The sequence below is a fragment of the Eschscholzia californica genome, unplaced genomic scaffold (genome assembly GCF_041429995.1).
Source record: "Eschscholzia californica isolate CP2 unplaced genomic scaffold, dmEscCali1.0.p SCAF_2, whole genome shotgun sequence".
NCBI classification, from domain to species: Eukaryota; Viridiplantae; Streptophyta; class Magnoliopsida; order Ranunculales; family Papaveraceae; genus Eschscholzia; species Eschscholzia californica.
Window position 1 is genome coordinate 55872788 of NW_028238309.1, and position 21414 is coordinate 55894201.

Sequence of the window (21414 nt, forward strand, 5' to 3'; positions counted from 1 at the left end):
GCTGTTTTTTGCGATATTGATGAATCAAATATGGTGGATTATATGATGAAAACCAACTATGTATTTTATTATTATTAATAATAATGGTAATCAAGAATAGAACTTACATACACATTAGTAACCTCTTGATTAGAAAACAGAACTTCTCTGTAAGTACAGCTATACATGCCACGAAAATCGTTCATTTATTTGCTAGGAGATGCAAAGCGAGAACGATCTTTCGGTCGATTTAAAACTCGATCCTGTGGAGACAATGTCTTCCCACCTACACCTGCCTGCCGCATCATCTCTGAAAATCATAGTTTGTCACAAAAGAATAATAAAAATATAAACGAAAGAGATGAAACGATCGAAAATTGTATACAATAGCGAAATTAACTTTCAACAGATACTGACTTCCGAGGATAACCTGTGTATGATTACCGAGTGACTAAGACTCAAAAGCTCAAATGTTGTTCTAGTCGAGTTTTATGTACTCGACTCTTTTCTATTCATAGAACTTTTGAATTGTAGTACTTCCATATAAGAATATCATTGTTATGCTAATATATGTATAAGGCTTGGCTAAGTTTGGCCACGTGGCTCCGGAGCCCATCTACTTGAGTAATGACCAAAAGATCTGATGGGTCACTTCAAGCACAACCGTCGTTACATCTGATTTAGCATAATGACCAAAAGATCTGATGGGTCACTTCAAGCACAACCGTCGTTACATCTGATTTCGCATTTTATATAAGCGGGTTCTAAAGATTTATCGCTAATGATACACCAAGTTTAGAGTTTTAGACTCCTTACGGTAAATTAGGTAGCTGGAGACCAACTTGCTTCTAGATATTCGTGTTTCTAAAATATAACTAGAGTGCAAGATTGTGCCTTCAAAATGGTGAAATTGATATCTTCAAAATACTCGAAGTGTGGCTTTAGAATGCATAGCAGGAGACCATAGCACATCAAGGGCAACTTGTACTTCTTAATAATAACACTAAACTAAGGTATGAGAATATATGAGAGATATTTACAATGAACAAACAAACAGCACGTAAGCAATTTATTTAACTCGGAAACAAATTCAGCAAATGAATGTCGTCGCTGGACGCTGGTTGACACAACTGAGTTTATTCAAATATATTATCGTTTCAAAATGCAACAAAGATTGAAAATCGAAACCTAAGAATAATGTTTATGATGTATAGAAATTCAAGCCAGGTTGCTACACCTAACAGTAACAATTATTTTGAGCCGTGAAACCCTTTTTCCCATAAAATGAACCAATGCAGCTGAGTATTATAAATACGTAAATGTTTTGAGGTCTATACTGCTTTTATCCAACAGAAAATAGATCCATATATCATACTAAATTACTACTACAATATAAGTATTACCTCTTTTTCTCTCAAGCTCTTGATCAAGCTCCTCCTTCCACTTTCTCTGCCTCTCAGAAAAACTCAAACTGCAAACCACATCAAGATTATATGTATGAATATTTATACCAGGGAAATGATGAAGTCAGAGATATAAATATCGACAAACCTTGGACTAGTTGGTTCCTTCTGGGAATCAATAAGCCCTTTCCATTCAGGAAGCTGAGAAGGAACTTCTCGCGAACTTTGATTGTCGGTACTGTTTATATCAGACTCGCGCCTACTTGATTTCCCGGGACTCCCAGTATTCACTGAATCAATCGGCAGTTTACTTCCCATCTTGCTGGGTGACTTGCTTTTCGGTGGCAACTTCAAATAATTTGTAGCAATGTCTTCGGTTATATTCCCAAAAACACCCAGAGGACTAGCCCCATTCAAAGTGTTGTAAAACTCTTCATATAGAGGTGTTTGCATTTTCTTCAAATCCAAAGCCTGCCAAAGAATATCTCGAGTCAGTTGAGAAATTTAAGAACTCCAATACATTCAAATTGTCATAAGAAATAGAAGGTAATAATATGATACCTTCTCATCCAAGAAGGCTCTAATTTTTGTCTCGGTTAATTCATCTTCATCCTCAGATATTGATGGTCCGCATGGAAATGTGAAGTCAGGTTCCTCCTTCATAACAGACGCCCCAACACTGGCAGTGGCACCATCAACTGGTTGACAAGCATCCAAGTCAAATCCTCTTTGCTCTGCTTCTGGACTTTGATCGAACTTGCAAGGCCAGTCATCAGTGGGCTCACACATTGGGTTAAAACTCTAATTTCCAACAAATCCAACATTACTTTGTCACTGGAGATACTTAATTTTGTCATTTTGCTCATATACCACATAAGACTTAAGAGACATGAAAAGACAGAAGTACCTTAGTTGGATCATCTAACATTAAGGCTGAGTTTACTGATTCACGCAATGCAAAATCTTTATCGTCTAGCTTACACATATCATCACTGGTGCTTGTTCCCCAAACCTGCTCCGATTCTGAATAGTTTTCTGGATATACCGTGGAACACCTCACATCTAGGCCCTGGACATCTTTCAAGTCACTATGAGGTGTACCAGGTCCAACCGCGTGGTGAATGCTGCAGGATCAAAAGCATTGGCGATTATGTTGCAGGAAATCATAATTGAGATAAAAACTAAAACAGTAAATGGCAACAACACTTACGAGTTTTTCAAATTTGACCCGGGCATGAGCAAGCTTGTGGAATTTTCCTGATGGATATAAGATTATTGAGATCGAAGAGAAGAAAATTAAAGAAGCTAGCACCCATAGATAACAAAATTTTCGGTTAATACTAACCACAGATGAAGAGCGAACTACAGGATGTATTTCTCGGTACTCCCCAGTGACAAAGGGATGCTAGATCCAAAAAAGCAGAACATAAACAATTCAGATTAATAACCCTGAATGTCATTTTCAGCTGTATCAGGGCATCAAATTATCTGGTTAACTAACAAGAGTAAAATTCCTTTGGTTTTACCTGCAGCAATTCAGATGCAGCGGACCTCAAGTTTGGTTCCCTGCCACGAAGTCATGTCATTAGTTTTATATTTCTAAGAAAGGGGAAACATCCAATTCCTAACAAATAATACAGCTTCTTTGTTTTATTTTTCTAAAAAAGAGCAACTAGATTAGAAATAATTCTACGTAATAAGATCCATTTGGAGAAGCCCTTACTTCTGCAAACATCTCAGCAGAAAATCCTTCGCTTCCATGGAGAGATGCTCGGGAATGGGAGGATGTGATTTTGTTGTCCCAATGTGGAAGAGAGCGGCAACCTGGAAGAAGAAGAAAGTTGATAACACATAACACCTTATAAAGTTTTGAAACAATACTCAAATACTAGAGTAATAAAAGAACACAAAGTACAACCTGTAATTGAGTTGGATTAAGTTTCCTACCTCTTGGTACTGTTGGCTCCAAGGAGGCTTCCCAGTCGCCATCTCAATGACAGTACACCCAACACTCCAAATATCAGCCGAGCTATAGAAATTTCAGAAAACTATGAATCATCGAAGAGGAAATCTAAAGAAGAATAATTTGTTTTATATATAGTGAAAATTAACACGACGAAATTCTAAACAAAGAAGCTAGCACCAAAACCACCTCATAAACATTATTGTTGAAGCTTAATAAAAGGCAAACAAACATCAATTCTAGGAATATTATTGAGAATCACGTTCTTCGAATCTTCCGAGTAGCATAATTAAAAGTGTAAGTAGGAAAGTGACATGGTTTCAGATATTAGTTGAATCTTGTCAAAATTAAATGAACCACCAACTGCATAGGGGGCACGCGCGGGTTTGAGGATAAGGACATGTAAGAAAATTGAGGCAAAAGGCACCAGGGAAGGGATTGATATGGTCTAGGTAAAAGTACAAGGAACTAAACCCAACGTTAGTATCTCAAAAGTACTCCGGCAACAACCTTAATAAAACATAAGATAATGAAAATTCTAATTAGAAAAGAAAGTTATGATGTGGATCTAGGAAGCAAGAGGCATGCCCGGAAAGATTTCTCTCTATAAAATATGATAAATGAAATGATATTCAGGTTGTGGACCCAGCTTTCAGGCTAAAGAACCAAAAGGTCCAAAACAGCAATAATGTGCAAATAAAAGGCCTAAGCTCGTAGAGTTGTCCAAGATTTACTTTACAAGATAAACCTTCAAAGCACAAACTACAATCAGCTATATGTGCTAATTGTAAAATGTTGAAACTAAGGTGGACTGGCACTTGCACTTTAATCGCCGTTGTTTGTCGTGATAATTTATCTATTTGCACACGGTGATTCTGAGTGAGGTGATAGCATAAGATAAATCAGGAGTCACCCCTTTTAAGCTACAAAATGGTATAACAAATTTAAGAACACCAATCAAGATACTTGATTCAATTGATCATACCATGTCTTCCACGTCAGCAAGAAAAAAGCTGAATCAATGTAATGGAAAGGGTTACCACTTCCTCACAATAGGTGATTAGAATACTTGGACAAATACTTCAAAACATTCACCTTGTTAACGATGATAAGCATTGAAAGTTTGAACATGTAAATCTTAGATATTATGGAGGAGTTGGATCCTTACAAACTATGCCCTGTCTGAAGAATGACTTCAGGAGCCATCCAATATGGAGTACCCTTCATTGACTTGGCACCAGACATAGTCGCCTACCATAATATAGGACATCAATTAGTATGCTATTGTCAAAAACTGAATGTAAAGCAAATGACCAGGCATTTTAAACAGAAAAGTTGTGACTGATTACCAACTCGACAACTTGCTTTGAGGCACCAAAGTCAGCCAACTTGATGCATCCTTTATTGTCCACAAGAATGTTTGCACCCTGAAGAAAGACCATATAGTTAGAAAGAAAATAGAGTAGTAGACTATTTTTTTCTTTCTTTTAGAATAAAAAACTGTATAATTGGGAGTTACCTTGATGTCTCTGTGCATAATCCCGTTCATGTGGAGATAGTCCAACCCAAGCAGGAGTTGTTTCGTGTACATTCTTATAACCTAAAATACAGAAATGGATTCAAAACATCATCTTCTAAGCTTCTAACCTTCTTATATTAATCTGAAAAACATCAAAGACTTACAGGTTCAGGGAATGAACCAAATTTTCCAAGTAGTGATGAAATAGATCCACCAGGAACGAATTCCAACAAAATATTTAAGGAATCGTCCTCCCTGGCTGTTCCCAAGTATCTCTGAAATAAAACAAATCATACAATTATGGAACGAAATCAACCATCAAACCGATTTAAATTTTGTGATTAACAAAATCCCCAATTCATCAAAAACAACAAACAATGCCTCGATATATAAATGGTATATCACACTTACCACTATATTTGCATGAGATAGATTCTTGAGAACCTTCACTTCCTCCTCAAGCTCTTGAATATGAGCCTATTTAAGCAATTAATACAAATTTAGTAAGCTTTGAAGTTACAGATCTGAACGTTTGATTCTTTAAACTCAGTACTCAAACATGACTAATTATAAACAGCCTTGAAGTACAATTCTACTCTTTCTTTAACGAATCATAACAAATTAAAGAAAAATAAGAACTTGATTTAGGTATTCAAACATTCACCTGTGCTTTCTCCTTAGAAGCATTGTTTACAGCGATCAAGACCTAAAAACCAGAACAATATCATAAACTTAGAAACTCAAAATGCAAATGACAACGAAATCATAGTTACAAAATTGAAAATCCCTAACCTGTTTGACGGCAAGAAGCTCTCCAGAATCAAGATTCATTCCCATATAAACACGACCAAATGCGCCGCAACCAATCAATTCACCTTTTCTCCATCGAATCGAAGGTTCCATAGGTTTCGAGATCGGAGGAGGTGGAGAAGATGAAGGTTTACCGAAAAGTCCAACAGTAGATTTCCGAATAGATGAACTGATTTTATCAACTAATCCTCCTCCTCCTCCTTCATCAACTCCTTCTGGACTTTTAAAAACTATAGACCGACGAACTGATCCAAATAAATCTTGAATCATTCTTCTTCACTGTTGTTGGTAAACATACAGAGAATTGATGAATCGTTTTCTCTAATTTCTTTTTCCCTGTGTGAATTAGAGAAGTGGTGATCGGGATATTTTGTTAGGGTTCTTATTTTGTTTGTTTAGTTCGAGTAAAGAACAGAAGTTTAGACTTTAGAGAGAGAGAAAGAGAGTGAAGACTGAAGAGAGAGAGAGAGAGAGAGAGAGAGTAGCGAGCGGAGAGAGGGAAATTCGTCGGGGATCTCTTTTCAAAAAGTAATGTAAAATACTGGAGTATTAAAAATAAAAAGGTTTACTTCTTATTTAGCCCCTAATTTATGATCCATCCCCCGCCTGAACCCCTAATTTATGGTAAATATCCAAAATACCACCTTTTGCATTTTCGATGCATTTTCCAAAAATACCCTTCTTGTTGTAAAGCAATCCCACATCGATGGTGAGACGGAGTGTGGTGCTCCTCTTAAGAGGTTAAGCACCCTTCCTACTGAGGTCTTTTAAAACCGTGAGGGTCAGGTATGTCAAAACGGACAATATCATTAGTAGCCCGGAAGGCTGGTCCGCATCATTCTATAACACTTCTTTAAGTTTAACTAAAAAAAGACAACTGTGTGTTTTTACTTTTACTGTGTGTGAGTTAGATGTTCATGGTCTGCAAGTTTCTTTTCACCTAAGTCAAGGGAAATATGACTTATCTCCTCTGAGTGATCAATCTTATTTTGCGATATTTTGTTACTATTTATGCTTCAAATTTATGTGTGTAGATAATTTTATTTATAGATTTAGATGTTAGAAGAGATGAAACACTTTTTAGCCATCTAGTAGTTTAGATTCAGAATGTAGCAGTCAAAACTCCCGATATAACCAAAAAACCCAAATCACTACCCCAATTTTGCATGGATATTTAAGATAAAAAACACAATCTAGCCCAGGGCCATCTCTAGTTTGCAAAATAAAATACCATAAAAATACAAAATCTATAAATTCCAAAAATTCCTAAACTAATATCATCGATAATAATATCCTAAATCAATGGCAAAATCATCGACCATACCTCTATTAGCCAGCAAAAACTTTATTTGAAGAAGAAATCACTTTAAAAAGAAATTAGTCGAGTGAAAATTAGCCAAAGATTTCGACTATGAAGCTGATTTTTGGTTGGTGCAATCAAACGTACGGAAATGATAACTTAGAGAAAGAAGATAAGAGGAAAGAGATCGTTACAGAAAGATCTGGTCTGCTGAAATTTTGAAAAGCAAAATGGTAAAGAAAGAGAGAGTTGCTCGACATTTTTAAGAGAAAAATTTGAAGAAAGTCACTGCAACCGTATCTAACTATTGGAACGTGAGAACCAACAACTGGTAGCTCAGTTGGTAGTGCATCTTCTCCGCAATACGGAGGTCACACGTTCGATTATATGAAAGTCCAAATCCAAAATTATTGAATTTAGGTATTTAAAAAGAGTCAAATGGGTTTTAGACAAGTTGTTTCATTGGAGGGGGTAGTGGATTAGGACATTGGGGGACATTCAGAGACAAAATATTCCGTAGACATTTCAACACATTTCAAGACATTTTAAGACATTTCGAGACATTTGTCTGTAAACAAGATATCTTTATCGACATTTCAAGACATTTGATTCATAGACAAAATGTCTTTATGGACACTTTAAGACATTTGACTTATAGACAAAATGTCTTGGAGACATTTCAAGACATTTGATTCACGGACAAATGTTTTGGGGACATTTCAACATATTGAATCCATGAACAAAATGTGTAGTGGACATTATTATCATCATTATTATTATTATTATTATTATTATTATTATTATTATCTCATCATTGAAGGACAATTGGTAGACATTTATTATTTTAATATTATTATTATGGGTTAATTCCGTTTTGGCCCCCGATTTGTGACCAACTGGCCGTTTTGGCCCCCATAAGTGTCCGGCAGTTCGTTTTGGCCCCAAAAAATTCCTAAATGGCCCCAAATTTTTTCAACCTCCCAATTTTACCCCCATGGCATTTCTGTAATTATCTTTTTTTTCTTTTTCTTTGTCCACCTCATCTAACAATCACCACATCACCTGTCCACCTCACCCTTCTTCTCCGGCGAAAGGTTGCGGTGATGTGGTGATTGTTAGATGAGGTGGACAAAGAAAAAGAAAAAAAAGATAATTACAGAAATGCCATGGGGGTAAAATTGGGAGGTTGAAAAAATTTGGGGCCATTTAGGAATTTTTTGGGGCCAAAACGAACTGCCGGACACTTATGGGGGCCAAAACGGCCAGTTGGTCACAAATCGGGGGCCAAAACGGAATTAACCCTATTATTATTGTCTAACCATATGATATATTTGCACTCATATTTCAAAAATATTTTCGACTTTTGTGGACATCTGTGGATATTTGAGGACATTGATGGACAATTGATGGACATTTATTATTTTAATATTTTCATTATTGTCTAACAATATGAAATAATATATTTGTGCTAATATTTCAAAAATATATTTTTCGACTTTTGTGGATATCTGAGGACATTGATGGACAATTGATAAATATTTATTATTTTATACAGTAGAAAAAATATATTAATATATTTGTACTAATATATTAATATAATATAATAATATAATAATAATAATATAATATGATAATATAATAATAATTTAATAATTAGATAATATTGTAATAGTATAATATAGTAATATAATAATAAGATAAGTATTATGATAATATAATATAGTATTATAATAATTAATATATTTTGTATATTATTTATTATATATTGTTTAATCTATTATGATAATAACTATTATTTTTATTATCTTTCTTAATGAAATGTCTCCAAGTGTCTTCCATATTTTGAGAAACATTTTTTCTCCAAAATGTCTCCAAATTTATACTAATAAAATGTCTCCAAATGGTCCCCTAGACTCTTTATGTAAGGTTTAAATTTCCTTCAACAAAAAAAAAAAATAATGTAAGGTTTAAATTTGGCAATTGCTTTGCCCGAGTGAAGTGAAACAAATTGTGTAGTTCAAAAAAAAAAAAAAGAAGTGAAACAAATTGTGCTCCAACACTTGCCCCAAGTTAAAATACAAATTAGGGCGAAATCAAGATGAACGGCCTAGATTATAGGGTAAATTTTCAAACTCTTAAACTTCATTTAACTCTAAAAAATTCTAACATCAGGACCGTCCATCACAGATTTTGGCCTGATCTCGTACGAGATTACCAACCTCTCTATCATTTTTCTTCAATTGCTTGTCTTATCTCCGATAAAACGTCAGAGAGAAGCCCATACATACACGTTTTCTAATTCCAATAAAACTGTCAACCTTTGTTCTATCTCTACCCCCGTATGTCACTTTCTCCCTCTCTCTCTCTATTCTTCCACCAACCTCTTCATCTTCGTAAAAGGAACCCAACCAAATTATACTTCTTCTCTCATGGATCTCTAGAAAATCAATTTCACACTTTCTCTTTTCCGAGATCGAAATCTTATAGTAAGTAATTTTTAGTATTAAGATCTTTTAATGGCGGTCGATCTTGAATCCATAACAGAGGCGACTTCAGGTGCTATTGGAGCTCTATTAAGTACTACAATTTTATATCCTCTTGATACTTGTAAGACTAGATACCAAGCTGAAGTTCGATCACATGGCCAACAAAAATACAGGTTCATTTTCTTCTCCCTTTTTCTGTTTTATTGTTTATTTCATTTGCCTCGATTAATTTTAAGTTTTTTTTGTTAAAATTATTTATTAGTGAATTTGTTTGTTTATCTTGTTTGATTAGGTTTTATGTGATCACTTTTTTTCTTGTGTTTGTTTCCTTGATTAGGTTTTATATGATCATCTAGGTTTATAATGATGGAAACTAATTGGGAGGTTTATGTAATTAGGTAGTAGTATTCATGAAGAAGCTTTTTGGTTGAACTAATTGGGTGGTTTTAGTATTTGAATGTCAAAATCCGAGGTTTATCCATTTGTTTCTTAGGAAGATCACATTTTTATTAGTTCAACTTAGTTACTCAATTATTTATACTGAAGAAGATATATCAGAATTTTTCTATATGCATCTTTCGATCCATCGATGTACTAAGGCTGTCCCACTTCATTGATACAACATTGCTTTATGGGATAAACATAGGAATCTTAACCTAAACTGAAGTTTTTAGTAGATCGTATCAATCTAAGTCCGAGATGGAAATATCCTCCTTCTCTTAACCTTTGATAGTGAATCACGGATGACGGACCGCCTCTACTTCACTTGATGGAGAATACATCTAAATTCAAGCTCAAATACAATTCGAGTTCCTTCATGTATCACACAGAAAGTATTTCTAATTAAGTATTTGTACTTAATAGGTTTTTGCCTCTATAATCTTGTACTCATCACTTCCACTTGTGAGGGCACAAAACCATAAAGCCTGAATTATAATGCTATGCAGCACAGAAGATTTTGTGTTAGAGCACTTAAGGAACATTAAATTATTTTTGTGTCTGCTGTTTCTCTTTTATCGGTTTTCCTTCCTGTATCTTATTTGTGTACGGCGAGAGCTCGAAAAGCAGCCGTTGGCAAAATATCCCATGCCAGCAATTTTCTATTTCGGGTCGTGTTGATTCCAGAGACCTGAGAAATCAATCTATTGATTAAGGCATATAATATCAATTAACATCTGGTTTATATTACTGATTTATGCAGGAATCTCTCTGATGTTCTATGGGAAGCAATTTCTTCCGGAAAGGTTTTGTCTTTGTACCAAGGGCTTGGAACAAAGAATCTCCAATCCTTCATCGCACAGTTCGTCTATTTCTATGGCTACAGCTACTTTAAAAGATTGTATCTGAGGAAGAGTGGAACTAAATCTATTGGGACAAATGCGAATTTAATTATTGCTGCCGCTGCTGGGGCTTGCACTGCCATAGTGACACAGGTAAGCTTTTGTCAAGATGCGTTGGTTGTAAACTAATTATACCTGAAACTCTCTTGAATGTGAGTTGTTTGACCACATTCATCGTGAAGTTCTACCAAATTAGGGCATATAATTAATCTGCTTACAGTTATCGTGAAGTTCGATATTCTAACTCTTAAATGCTTTGGGTAGCCACTGGATACAGCTTCTTCAAGGATGCAAACAAGTGCCTTCGGGAAATCCAAAGGGCTATGGGAAACCCTATCAGAGGGCACCTGGAGTGAAGCATTTGATGGACTTGGAATCTCGCTTCTTTTGACCTCCAATCCTGCTATTCAGGTACTTTGTTTCAGCTTCTAGTATGTAACTTGTACATGTGAAGTATGCCCAGGGTGTAGATCAGAATGGCCCACAGGGATCCATGACATAGAAAAACAAACGAACAACATTGAAGTCAATATTCTTCCCTGCCTATAATACCTACATGAAATGGAGTTTCGCTTAAATATTTTTGCTATGTTGGATAATGATATTCGTGTATGATACTAAGATACTTGTCGAATCTTGCTAGCTAGGTATAATGTGAGATTTTCTATGCAAATCTTGTTTGTACTTGCAGAAAATCATATTATGTCCTTAAAATTCCATATTAATAGTTTTACAGTAGTTGAATTTTAAGCAAGGAACCAAGAAGCAAGACCACAAATCATGCAGGCATACCACAATGTCCCTATTTCAGATATTTTAGGTTGTCGTATTTGACACCTCACACTGATGCTGGAACTTGGATACTAACACCTCCGCCTATGTCCATCTTAAATAGGTGAAAAATATAGAGGAGTTGAAGGTTTTCAGCAGGATATGAAATTCAAAGTTCAAAACTAATGTTTGGCATGTATTTTGCAGTATACTGTCTTTGATCAACTTAAACAAAAGCTACTAAACGAGCGCCAGATGAATAAAACAGGGTCAGACTCGTCACCCATAGCTCTTTCTGCTTTCTCAGCTTTTGCATTGGGAGCAGTTTCAAAGAGCATTGCTACCTGTTTGACATATCCAGCTATTAGGTAAGCTCTTCCATCTCATGTTCTTAATTTGTGATTTTGTTGAACCATTTGTGTTTGGGTCAAGAGCCTCATGTAAAATTATCTAACACGCGAGGAAGTGGAATTTATTGTTTGAATACCTTTTAAACATAACCAATATCACCGTTATGAATGCATATTTTGTCGATTTACTGCTATAACCCTTTTCTAGACCATTTCCCTTTCCCAAATGCCAAAAGCACTCTGTTTCGTTGAACAAATTGTTCTTATGGTTGTCTTCTAACTGTTGTACCATTACCAGCACCATAGGCAAGATTTTATCGTTATTTAAACTTTGATTTTATCTTTTACTCCCTTAATTTGAGGAAATTAACATCAAAATAATGACAGGTTGAAAGTCATGATTCAAGCTGCCGACCCAGATGCTGATGGAACAAAAGAAGCTCAACCAAAATGCCCTAAAACAATATCAACTACAGTATATTCTGTTTGGAAAAGAGAAGGACTGTCAGGTTTCTTCAAAGGATTACATGCTCAGATCCTCAAAACTGTTTTAAGCTCGGCCTTGCTTTTAATGATCAAAGAGAAAATAACAAAAACTACATGGGTACTGATTCTCGCTCTTCGAAGGTATTTGGTTCTTAGCACAAATACTAGAATAAAGAATGCTTAAAATAATCAAGACTATGTTTAGTTAGAGATCCCTTGCCACATAAACAAAGAATAACAATGAAGTAATAATATTCAAATTTGAATAAGCCAGAATCAGAACAGGGAATAAACATGAAGTTGTATTAATGGGCATTTTATTGTTGAATGATATCTGCAGTGTTTAAAAATGGAATTTTGGCTTGAAATTTGTTCAGTCTCCATAGCAGATGGATGCTGTTTCGAATATGCTTCACTTATGATTGCTTTGAGCAGGTTGTTTAATAATGTTTGCAGTGTTTCAGAAAGGGCTCGGAAACGGCCTGCCATGACCTGTTTAAACTAATACTCGAAACGACACGTCCCGTTTATAAGTCGGCCGTCCCAACCAACCATGGCCTGTGTGGATTCTTTCTTCCGAAATCTCATTTTATGTCACAAACCAATTACTGCATACACGTTATAGGCATAAGTTGCTATTACAGAAATCTCTACGACTGCTCCATCTGTACTGTCTTAGGTGCTGTTTGTTTTATTTTTGATGTCTGAATCTGAATTTGCTGAATCTGAATTCGTTGAATTACTTTGGGAGTTACATGTTTGTTTTCTGAATCTGAACTAATAGATCTGAATTACAATTTTGACATTTTTACCCTTACTTTATATTTTAGACAAACAAGGCCTACACCCTAATAATTTCTCTCCTCCCATATCTAAAAAGAAACCAAACCCTAAACTCTTTCCTCTCTCCCTCATATTTCTGCCGTTTCCTACTCTCCCTAACAGCCTCCCTCTGGAACAAAACAAGATCCGACAACCGGCAATGGAGGTGCAACTAGGGTTAGACTCTCTCTTTCTCAGTCTCTCTCTCTCTCTCTATCTCTCTCAGTACCTATTTCTCTCTTATACAGATTCATGAACTGAAACCCTCGCCAGATCCAGCGAGGGTTCGTCTTTCCCTCTCATTCCTTTAATCTCTCTACCAAATTGAGGAAGGTAGGCTCTTTCTCTCTCTCTCTCTCTCTCTCTCTCTCTCTCTATCTCTCGGTCCCTCACTTCAACAGATCGGCGAAGTTTTGTGGTGGTATTTTGTGACGAAGGGTTGGTTTTCGGTGGTGGCGAAGGGTTGGTTTCTAGTGGAGGTGGCAGTCTGGTTCTTGTGGGGGTTTGTACCTATGGTGGTGGTGGGGTTTTTTACTTGTGATGACGGTGGTGGTCTGAGTGGTGTTTGGTGGTGGTCTGAGTGGTGTTTGGTGATGGTCCAAGTGGTCTGGGTGGTGGTGGTGTGAGTGGTGTGAGTGGTGTTTGGTGATGGTCCAAGTGGTCTGGGTGGTGGTGGTGTGAGTGGTCTGAGTGGTGTTGGTGGTGGTGGCCTGAGTGGTGGTGGCCTGAGTGGTGTTGGTGGTGGCTTGAGTGGTGTTGGTGGTGGTCGGGAGGGTGGCCTGAGTGGTGTTGCTGGTGGTCGGGAAGGTGGTCTGGGTGGTAGCGGTGGTGTTCCTCCATAAAAAATTTGACTAGAAATATTTATAATTCATGAGGGTATAATTGATAATTTACACATTTCAGCCGTTGAACCTTGTTTTCAGACTTGTTTTGAAGTCTGAAAAATGTGGGCTATTTTTCAGTCAATTCAGACCATGACTCGATTCAGACTATGGTGCTGTTTGTTTTTCCAAAAATTTCAGATCTGAAATCTGAATTCATCCCAATTCAGATTTCAGATGTTTGTATTTTGTAATTAAGAAAATCTGAAATATAGTCTGAATCGAGTCATGGTCTGAATTGACTGAAAAATAGCCCACATTTTTCAGACTTCAAAACAAGTCTGAAAACAAGGTTCAATGGCTGAAATGTGTAAATTATCAATTATACCCTCATGAATTATAAATATTTCTAGTCAAATTTTTTATGGAGGAACACCACCGCTACCACCCAGGCCACCTTCCCGACCATCATCAACACCACTCAGGCCACCTTCCCGACCACCACCAACACCACTCAGGCCACCACCACCAACACCACTCAGGCCACCACCACCAACACCACTCAGACCACTCACGCCACCACCACCCACACCACTCAGACCATCACCAAACACCACTCAGACCACCACCAAACACCACTCAGACCACCACCGTCATCACAAGTAAAAAACCCCACCACCACCATAGGTACAAACCCCCACAAGAACCAGACTGCCACCTCCACTAGAAACCAACCCTTCGCCACCACGAAAACCAACCCTTCGTCACAAAATACCACCACAAAACTTCGCCGATCTGTTGAAGTGAGGGACCGAGAGAGAAAGAGCCTACCTTCCTCAATTTGGTAGAGAGATTAAAGGACTGAGAGGGAAAGACGAACCCTCGCTGGATCTGGCGAGGGTTTCAGTTCATGAATCTGTATAAGAGAGAAATAGGTACTGAGAGAGATAGAGAGAGAGAGACTGAGAAAGAGAGAGTCTAACCCTAGTTGCACCTCCATTGCCGGATCTTGTTTTGTTCCAGAGGGAGGCTGTTAGGGAGAGTAGGAAACGGCAGAAATATGAGGGAGAGAGGAAAGAGTTTAGGGTTTGGTTTCTTTTTAGATATGGGAGGAGAGAAATTATTAGGGTGTAGGCCTTGTTTGTCTAAAATATAAAGTAAGGGTAAAAATGTCAAAATTGTAATTCGGATCTATTAGTTCAAATTCAGAAAACAAACATGTAACTCCCAAAGTAATTCAACGAATTCAGATTCAGCAAATTCATTTCAGCAAATTCAGATTCAGCAAATTCAGATTCAGACATCAAAAATAACAAACAACACCTATATTCTTAATTACAAAAAACAAACATCTGAAATCTGAATTGGGATGAATTCAGATTTCAGATCTGAAATTTTTGGAAAAACAAACAGCACCTTAGTCTTGTTACAATCGGAGTTGTTACAATTGTTCTCTATGAAAATAGCTATCTTTCACAAAGGGTTTAAAAGGGAGAAAAACAGTTAAAATGCACTTAAAACAACTAGCATTAGAAGGTTGCGAACCCTCAATTGTAAATGTTTTGGTTTGTATAAATAAACTCTCTCCATCTTTGCTCTTTGAGATTTAACTTTCTAGAGAGCGAGTGAGAGAGAGACCCTCGTCGAGCTTATAGCTGATTTATGGTCCCCTAGAGGAAAAAAAAAGACTTTTTCTTTGTAACCCCCATTGCAAGAGAAGGTGAGGGAAAAGTGTGAGAGTCTAGAATTTTTTTTCTCTCTTGATTTCGTTTAAGAGACTTGACTAGCTCGGGGACTTAGTCATACTCGAACTGAGATTGAATTGACTAGCTCAGAGACTTGGTCATACTCGAACAGAGATTCAATTCCGAGTTTGGGTTCAGACTCTAACCACTTCGGTCCAATATTAAGGAGTCAACTAAACCACTTCGGTCCAATATTAAGGAGTCAACTAATATGTAAGGAAATGGTAATTGGGACGTAAGAATAGATCTAAGGATCTAAGTTATAGTTTTGTGTCCTTCAACAAAAAAAAAAAAAAAAGTTATAGTTTTATGTAGTTCCCAAAGTAAAACATGTTCTTCTTCTTCTTCCCAAATGAATTTCTTTTTATTTATTTGCGTTGTGGTTTCTTGGCAATATTAACTTTAATTGAATCTCATGGGATGGTCTTGACCCAATCACCATAATGAGAGATGTACTCTCATTTCTTGAACAACACTCTCATTTCTTTTTTGTTCAAGAGATGTATTCTCATTTACCTCATTCATATGCTTACTGCCAAATTTCTTTTTTATATTATCACTTGGAAATATGTAATAAATGCCTCAAGTTTAGTTACCTATTTATAAATTTATCTCTCAAGATATAGATATATAATATTATAGTTTTGCCGATCTCCTCGAATAATCTAAATGTTGCATAATTTGAGTTTATTAGCATTTGTGTTTGTTTATCGTATGGAAGAACTTTTAACTATTATTTGCTTTTGGTAGGAATACAGACGTGTCTCAGTCTTAATGCTGTTGATCATCTTCTTAAAAAAGTACTAAGCCATAGAATTTGTTAGTTATTTTCTTGCCAGTGTGGGAATGTGAATAACTGGGGACAAAGCTGTCAAATTTAAGTCTTCGCTTATTATATTCAAGATCATTCTACTATAAGGGAAAGAACATAAGATCTATTTTATGGAGTTTATAGCGATAGTTCCACATTGCTTACAAATGCGTCATGAGTCTGCTTTAGAAACCTCATGTCTACTCTTGCACTTAAGGCCAATTTGTGTCTCTTTGGCAATGATGAGTCTTTAGGGGAGCTTGTAGAGCTTTCGTGAGGAACAACTCATGTTCCAACCGAGGTTTAGTAAGCAGAAATGAAAACAGTATCAATAACAAGTTCATTATGGAGAATAGAGTTTTCTTTAGGAACTAATCATGTTCCCATCGAGGTTTAGTCAGCAGAAACGAGGACAATACCAATAACAAGTTGTTTATGGAGCTTGAGAGTTTTCTTGAGGAACAAGTCATGTTCCCATCAAACCAAGGTTTGGGAAGCAGAAACGAGGACAATATCAGTAACAACATGAGTCTGTTTGTTACACTCCCTTTTCTTGATATTTGAAAATCTTTTACATCCATTAAATATGATTGTAAGTTACAATTCTAACATCCAATGTACATCATTCTAATTTAAGACAATGGGATTTCGAGTAAAATAACTAAAGCAATAATGTACTTTATTTATTAATAAATGTGTGGAGCCCTCATTGTTAGTTGAATATTAAACTTAATGAAAGAGGAAAAACAATACTTAATTTGGTTTTAACACCCTAATTTGGGAACAATAAATAACATAGAGAACCTAACATTGTGAGTTCTGCCCCCACAAGTTAGTCAATCACAAACAATCAAGAGTATAACCCTGGTCAATCAAAACAACAAAAAAGAAAGAAACCTAAACCCACTAATAATATTGCAAAGAAAAAAAAAATGATCTTTGTATGTGAAAATCGATGCAAGGTTTTGTTTTTTGGTTAAAGCATAAACCCTAATTTGTGAGACAAAACCTTAACAAATAATAAACAAAGAAATGAAGAAGAGAAAGACAAGCATATACTCACATTAACACTAAATGTGCAGAGAGTGACAGTAATAGATAGAGAGTGAGGTTCATATAATATATTATATATATTTGAAAAGATATATAGATTTAGTCAATCTTTAATCCAGAAATTGAGGTCTTTGGGGTCATAAAATTGAGTTATTTTAGTGGAACGTAAGTGTTAATTAGAAGAAACATGACGTGTTAACAGCTTCTTCTTACCTAACCTTGTTAAAGTTTACAAGGACGAAAACACCCTCATATCAAATTGAATTCCCTTTCTACTTATGCAGAAAAATAAATAAATAAATAAATGTTATAAATTCTTTACTATGTCACCGGCAAGAACATATCACTGCTATATACCTGCTCAAACTTCAGTTATTGATATAGTCTTTGCTTGTGCCTTTGGCCCAAGACGAGCTAGTGATGAATTTTGCTCCTGTCAAAGATTTTACGAGTTCATTCAAAAAAATCATCTATTGAACTTGAGTACACATGTAGCCCAGAATCCGAACGTTCTTTCAAGTGACGAGAGACTATTACGATTCCCCAAGCTTAAAGACTAACTAGCCATTTTCGGCCATCTGCATCCTCACAGGGTCTTAGTAGTTATTAATATTGTTCCTATATCCCGACTCAAGCTTAATGTGTACGAGAATATTTTTGCTAAGTGAGACTGCACAAACGGACCTAAATGACATCCACACTAAACCAACTTAGATTTCTTAGAACAATGGTGATAGGGGGACTCCCTGGGCATACTCCCAGGTGTACTCCCCCTCACAATGACAAGGTTATTTTGGTCTTTTCATAGTTTTGTCAGATTGAAAAGACCAAAATGATCTTGTCTTATGAGGGGGAGTACACTTGGGAGTATGTCTGAGGGAGTCCCCCAATCATTTTCCTTCTTAGAATGACAAAATTGTTCCCATTAATTTTATGAAAAATAAAAAACTTGTCATTACCAAACTTAGGGTTAATTTTGGAAAAGAGTGTTGATGAAACAAACAAAGGCTCCTCTAAAAATGGGTTTTCTCACATGGAGAGAGGTGTGGGTAGTATTTTAGGTTCCTAGAATGAAAAATTGAGTCTTAAATGGGACCTCATCTCCCACACATACAGGATTCTGAACCAATTATACAAAATTAGCATCCCCTCCCATTGTTTTTGTCTTGGAACTTGTTTACATCTTCTACTTCACACAACCCCATTTGATTCTTCTTCTATTCTCTTCCTCTAAATATATACCTCTCTCTCTCTCTCTCATAACCCTCTCTTATTTCTCTCTCTCTTTCTCTTGAAATCTTGCAGTCTGTGTATTGGATGAGAGTTGGAAACTAACATCTAGGTATGTTAAGATTAAGTTCATCAATCAGGAGGACTACTTCAAATTCAAAACTTGGGTTTATTCTAGTTATAATGATATTGTTGAGTAGAAGTTTATTGGTTACAGAGAGTAGGGTCTTATTAAGTAGATCACTACATAATCTTGCAGTAAAAACAGAACCATCCTCATTCAAGATAGAAGAAGATAATGGTGAAGATTCATATTCAACCACTAAAAGAGAAGTACCTTCTGGTTCTGACCCATTACACAATAGGTAGCTAGCTTGCTAGATTTTTAACTGCAAGAATATACATTTAAAGCAAATTTAAGTTGTGGGCTTTGTGTGGAATCTCTTATACACAACAAGTAGAGAGAAAAAGAGAGATAAAAAGTGAGCCGACGACAACCAGCTAGCTTGGGAGAAGATATCGGTTGAATGATCAATACTATACCGTTGCGGGGTCGATCTAAACGATCTAGATGATCGATCCCATGAGTCAAAACGTTAAAAGATAGAAGTGAATCAGTTCTTGAGTTAATCTCTATATATTTCTTTGTTTGAATTTTTTTTGGGTAGATAATAATTTTGGTATTCAATTCTGTATAACTATAGTCATGTTTGTTTATGATCAATAAGTTATGAAGAATTCATTTATTTTACCTCTATGACTTTGATTAATCAAGCTTTTGTAGGGGACAATGTTTTCTTATTTATATGCTCTTCATCTTAAAAAAAATTCATTGTTACAAGCTTAATTGAGTATACTACAAGTATATATTTCGTAATTGGACATATTTCTATTAGCTTTTTAATGTTTTTATAAGGAGAAATGGTAAATGGTCTGATAAATGGGGTCGATCATAGGCCGACGGCTGATGTGGCCGACCATAAGCGGATCGCTCATGTGGCTGGCGCTCATTTGACAGACCTGTTGAGAGAGAAATGGTTTGTCCAGAGCCAACCACATCAGCATTCGCCCAATGGACAATCCTATTTTTCAGGCCATTTAACACTTCCATTTTGTAACTTCAAAAAGGTGTTGTAACTAATTATAAGTGTTGTAAGTATGTTATGCCAGTAGAGTGGCTTGGCTTATTTGAGTGAGCCACTATAAGCTTTCGCCAACAACTATACCCAGTTCAAATAATTAGTATTAGACGCCCTGAACGAAATATATGACATATGAGTAATGAATGATAAACTTAGCGCATATCATCACTTCTTGTAAAGTTCTACTTTCTCTGTTCGATGATGTATGATAGCTCTTCATTTACATGAAAAATATACTAGTGAGAAAAAAATAATACAATTTCTTTTTAATATATAGAATTGTGGGTTGATTGACTTAAAAGTGTGACTGAAATTGTGATTTTAGTAGTACATTTTTCTACCTGAGATTGAAGTTTGCAGGTAGATGGGAGATGAATAATTGAGCAAGTAGTCATAATAAGTTTCATGCCAAATTGAGGGATGGGTCATAGAACTATTTGTTCAACAATTACATAGTAAGGCATAAGGGTGTTTTCCTTTATGACAATATCTTTTGACCCTCACAAGTCACATCACAGCTTAAAAATGGTTCCAATATACAATAGGGGCCATGGGCCCAAGGTCCAATATCTTTTGACTCTCACAAATCACGTCATAGCCAGATTGAAGAACGTGACAGAAGATGAATGATAATGAAAATGTTGAAATTTAAAGAACATGATGGTATATGATTGGGTTATTGTAGAAGAAGATGAAGATAAAAGATAATGAGAGAGAGAAGTTTGGTTAATTAGTGTAGGAAAGACAATAGTTAGGTGTCGTTTAACAACCAAAAATAGAAGTTTTTTTTTGTTTGTAGTAGAAGTTCTTTTGCTTGAAAAAAATAAAAAATTATCATAACTATGTTTGGCGAAAATGTCATTTTTAAGTAACAAAGTTGAAAAGTTAGTTTGATGATGTAATTTACTTTTTTTTTTTCTTTTTTTTTTTTCACAAAAATACCTAATTTCAATTAAATTTATTTATGATTTTCATGATTACTTTTGAAAGAAAGGTGGTGATATTGATAATAGTGGTAGTGGTGGCGGTGGAGGTATGATGGTGGTAGCTGTGGTGGTGGTGGTGGTGGAAGAAGTATGATGATTGTCGTGGTGGAGGTATGATGGTGGTGGTGGTGGAGGAGGTATGATGGTAGTGGTGGAGGAGGTATGAGATGGTGGTGGATGTTTGGGGATGGTGTTGGTGGAGGCACGACAGTGGTGGAGGTACGGTGGTGGTGGTGGAGGTGCGATAGTGGTGTAGGTACAGTGGTGGTGGTGTACGTATGGTGGTAGTAGTGGTGGTTGAGATACAAATGGTGGTGGTAGTGGTGGTGGTTGAGATACAGTGGTGTCGGTGGTGGTGGTTGATGTGTGATAGTAGAGGTACGACAGCGGTGGAGGT

General features: G+C 36.1%; 2 protein-coding genes across 2 annotated transcripts; one reads left to right on the forward strand and one right to left on the reverse strand.

Moving 5' to 3' along the window:
* Positions 1-43: 43 nt before the first annotated feature.
* Positions 44-6271, reverse strand: NP3 (NPK1-related protein kinase 3). Its single transcript, XM_086661108.1, has 17 exons — positions 5657-6271; positions 5529-5570; positions 5276-5341; positions 5029-5139; positions 4865-4945; positions 4695-4772; positions 4514-4596; positions 3330-3411; positions 3106-3206; positions 2909-2948; positions 2728-2787; positions 2593-2639; positions 2290-2506; positions 1944-2183; positions 1531-1853; positions 1383-1450; positions 44-289 (listed from the first exon to the last, which is right to left on the reverse strand). The coding sequence occupies exons 1-17, from the start codon at positions 5942-5944 to the stop codon at positions 186-188; spliced, it is 2031 nt and encodes a 676-aa protein (XP_086517234.1). The 5' UTR covers positions 5945-6271; the 3' UTR covers positions 44-185.
* Positions 6272-9171: 2900 nt separating this feature from the next.
* On the forward strand, positions 9172-12775 carry LOC147559254 (peroxisomal adenine nucleotide carrier 1-like). The gene is made up of 5 exons (XM_086661109.1): positions 9172-9633; positions 10662-10893; positions 11065-11211; positions 11779-11939; positions 12309-12775. Exons 1-5 carry the CDS (start codon positions 9491-9493, stop codon positions 12589-12591), a joined length of 966 nt encoding a protein of 321 aa, XP_086517235.1. The 5' UTR covers positions 9172-9490; the 3' UTR covers positions 12592-12775.
* Positions 12776-21414: the final 8639 nt, after the last annotated feature.